Source organism: Cynara cardunculus, unplaced genomic scaffold (genome assembly GCF_001531365.2).
Source record: "Cynara cardunculus var. scolymus isolate 2C unplaced genomic scaffold, CcrdV1 Un_Scaffold_3602, whole genome shotgun sequence".
NCBI lineage: Eukaryota > Viridiplantae > Streptophyta > Magnoliopsida > Asterales > Asteraceae > Cynara > Cynara cardunculus.
In genome coordinates this window covers 59,137-61,906 of record NW_020201538.1, presented here as the reverse complement: position 1 = coordinate 61,906, position 2,770 = coordinate 59,137, and the positions used below count along the sequence as shown (strand labels likewise).

General features: G+C 39.6%; 1 protein-coding gene across 1 annotated transcript; it reads right to left on the bottom strand.

Moving 5' to 3' along the window:
- Positions 1-51: 51 nt before the first annotated feature.
- On the bottom strand, positions 52-1,771 carry LOC112503699 (the record flags this gene model as incomplete). The annotated part of the gene is made up of 2 exons (XM_025107685.1): positions 1,141-1,771; positions 52-1,028 (listed from the first exon to the last, which is right to left on the bottom strand). Coding segments are annotated over exons 1-2 (1,608 nt in total), but the record flags the coding sequence as incomplete, so codon positions are not given.
- Between the last annotated feature and the right edge of the window lie 999 nt (positions 1,772-2,770).

Below are 2,770 nucleotides of genomic sequence, written 5' to 3'. Positions count from 1 at the left end.
GGATCTATCGGCCAATTGAATGATCACCCCGGTTTCTTGTAAATGGCCTACATTTAAAGTCTTAAAGACAAAGTATGGCATCATATTGATAGATGCAACCAAATCAAGCATAGCCCTATTGATCATAACGTTCCCCAATTTGCAAGGAATGGTGAACACACCAGGATCTTTGCACTTTGGGGGCAGTTTCTTTTGAAACACAGCTAAGACACTCTCGCTCATACTAACTGTCTCATTACCCTGAAGTTTTCTTTTATTGGTACACAATTCTTTTAAAAACTTGGCGTAACGAGGRACTTGCTTGATTGCATCTAAAAGAGGGATATTCACCTCAAYTTTCCTAAAAGTCTCTAAAATTTCCCTTTCTTCTTTAGCCTTGCTAGACATTTGAAAACGTGTAGGAAAGGGTGGTGGAATTACCTTTGCTTTTTCACTTGCATTAACTGTGGATTCCGGTTGTTTCTCACTTTGAACCGGTTTTGCACTTACCTCTTTCTCTTTCTCCACTTCTCTACTCTTWGTCAACTTTGGTTCTTCTAGCTCTTTTCCACTCCTCAAGGTAATTGCACTTACATTTTGCTTTGGGTTCGTCTCCATTTGAGAAGGCAATTTTCCTTGAGACTCCAATCGACTCACGGACGTAGCAAGTTGTGTCATTTGAGCTCCCAAGTTTTGAATACTTGCTTCCGTTTTCTRTTGAAATTGAATAGTGTTAGCAGTTAAAGTTTTGACCATATCTTCGAGAGACATACCTGAGCTACTATAAGTAGCTTGATTTGGATTGAAGGGTGCTCTTTGCTGAAACTGTTGTTGTTGCTGCGGCCTTTGMACAAAATTYTGAAATTGAGGAGGTCTTTGGTTGCCAAAATTGTTATTGAAATACCTTTGTTGTTGTGGCTGACCTTGAAATCCTCCTATTGCATTCACATCTTCAGCCGTCACCAACACATCTTCTTGAAGTTGTGGGCACRCATCAGTTGGATGGCTTGTTGCTAAACAAATTCCGCAAGCTTTCACCTGTTCTTTTCCTACTATATGTTGTTTAACCAGATTAGTAAGATTATACAACTGACTCTCAATACTAGCAACGTTTATCTCATTGGCTTTCGAGTGGTTCTCTCCTCATGTCATTCTTCACACCAAAGTGTTGGGAATTTTCAGCCATAGTGGTGATTAGAGCTCTAACCTCAGTAGGGGTCTTGTTAAACATGGCACCACCACTTGCGGCATCAATCATTTTCCTATCCATCGGGAGGAGGCCCTCATAGAAATATTGCAAAAGCAATTGATCCGAGATTCCATGTTGTGGACAACTCACACAGAGATGTTTGAATCTCTCCCAATATTCATGGAGAGTCTCAACATCTCGTTGCTTAATACTACAGATCTCTCTACGAAGGTTAGCGGCTCGGGAGGCGGGAAAGAATTTGTCTAAAAATAACCTCGCCATTTGGTTCCATGTCGCTACCGAATCGGGCGGTAACGAGTATAACCAATCTGTAGCACGGTCCTGTAAAGAAAAAGGGAATGCCTTTAACTTTACAAGGTCCTCCGAAACTTCAGACGGTTTCAAGCTAAGACAAACTATGTGAAATTGTTTTAAATGCTTATGAGGGTCCTCATTCTCTAACCCGTGAAAGGTGGGTAAGAGATGGATCAAGCCAGTCTTGAGCACAAAATTTTGATCACCTGTCGGATACCTGATGCAGATTGGAGTTTGAGCAACATCTTGGGTTGCTAATTGACGTAGCGTCTGCTCCGGGTTAGCCATCACTTCTGGCTTMTTTTCTTCTTCTTTATAAATGAACTCTTTGTCTTCAAACTGATCCTCTTGATCTGAATTCGACTCCGTGGACAATTCAATATTTTTCCAAATGTTCAGACCCGGTGATGAAGTCGACTCACCTTGCTTCTATCGAAGTTTGGCTTGTTTCCTTAGCTTTCGGGCTGTCTTTTCTATCTCCGAGTCAATAGGAATTGGGGAACCTGTACGTGAAGATCTAGGCATAAACCGTTAGAAATACCGARTCCCCGGCAGCGGCGCCAAAAATTTGACGGGTGTCGAGACCGGCAAATAATAAATAAGTCCAAACTAACGCACAATTTTACAACCAAAATTGTAAAAGTGGTAAGTCGAGTCGAATCCACAGGGACTCGGCTTTAACTCTTTAGGACTAGGCTTTAACTCTTTAGGACTAGATAATCAAGTACAAAAAGGAAACTTAAAATTAAATACGAAGGGGGGGTTGGTTTGTGCAAAAAGGATATGAACATAAGAAACGTAGAATAAGCTTAAACAATCAAAATGAAAAGAAACTCAACTTTGGGTTACAAATGCAATTTTTTATTCATAGGTCGTTATCATTGACAATGTAAATAAATATCGCCTCTACTTCGATTAACCCGGTTCTATTTGTTAAAAAGCTCTAACAAACAATTCCAACATACATGGCGTTTGAGAGGAACAAGCTCTCCTATCAAACCTTAGTATGCAATTAGTCTCAAACAAGCTCTTGAAGACTTAATTGATACTAGCATTAAAATTAAATGGAACCCGGATCCGGGTAAATTAACACATAAGCTCGGTTAATTTTATCGTACGGTTTCACCCAATTTCACAACAAAAGTAGAAATCTTTGACAAAACCCACCTTGTTATGTGTCACTAACACTAGTTTACTAAACAATTACGGATTTAGAAAACTAATTTGACTACAATCAAATTCAACACAATTGATCAGAAAGTATGAAACTCAATTTTATAAACCACA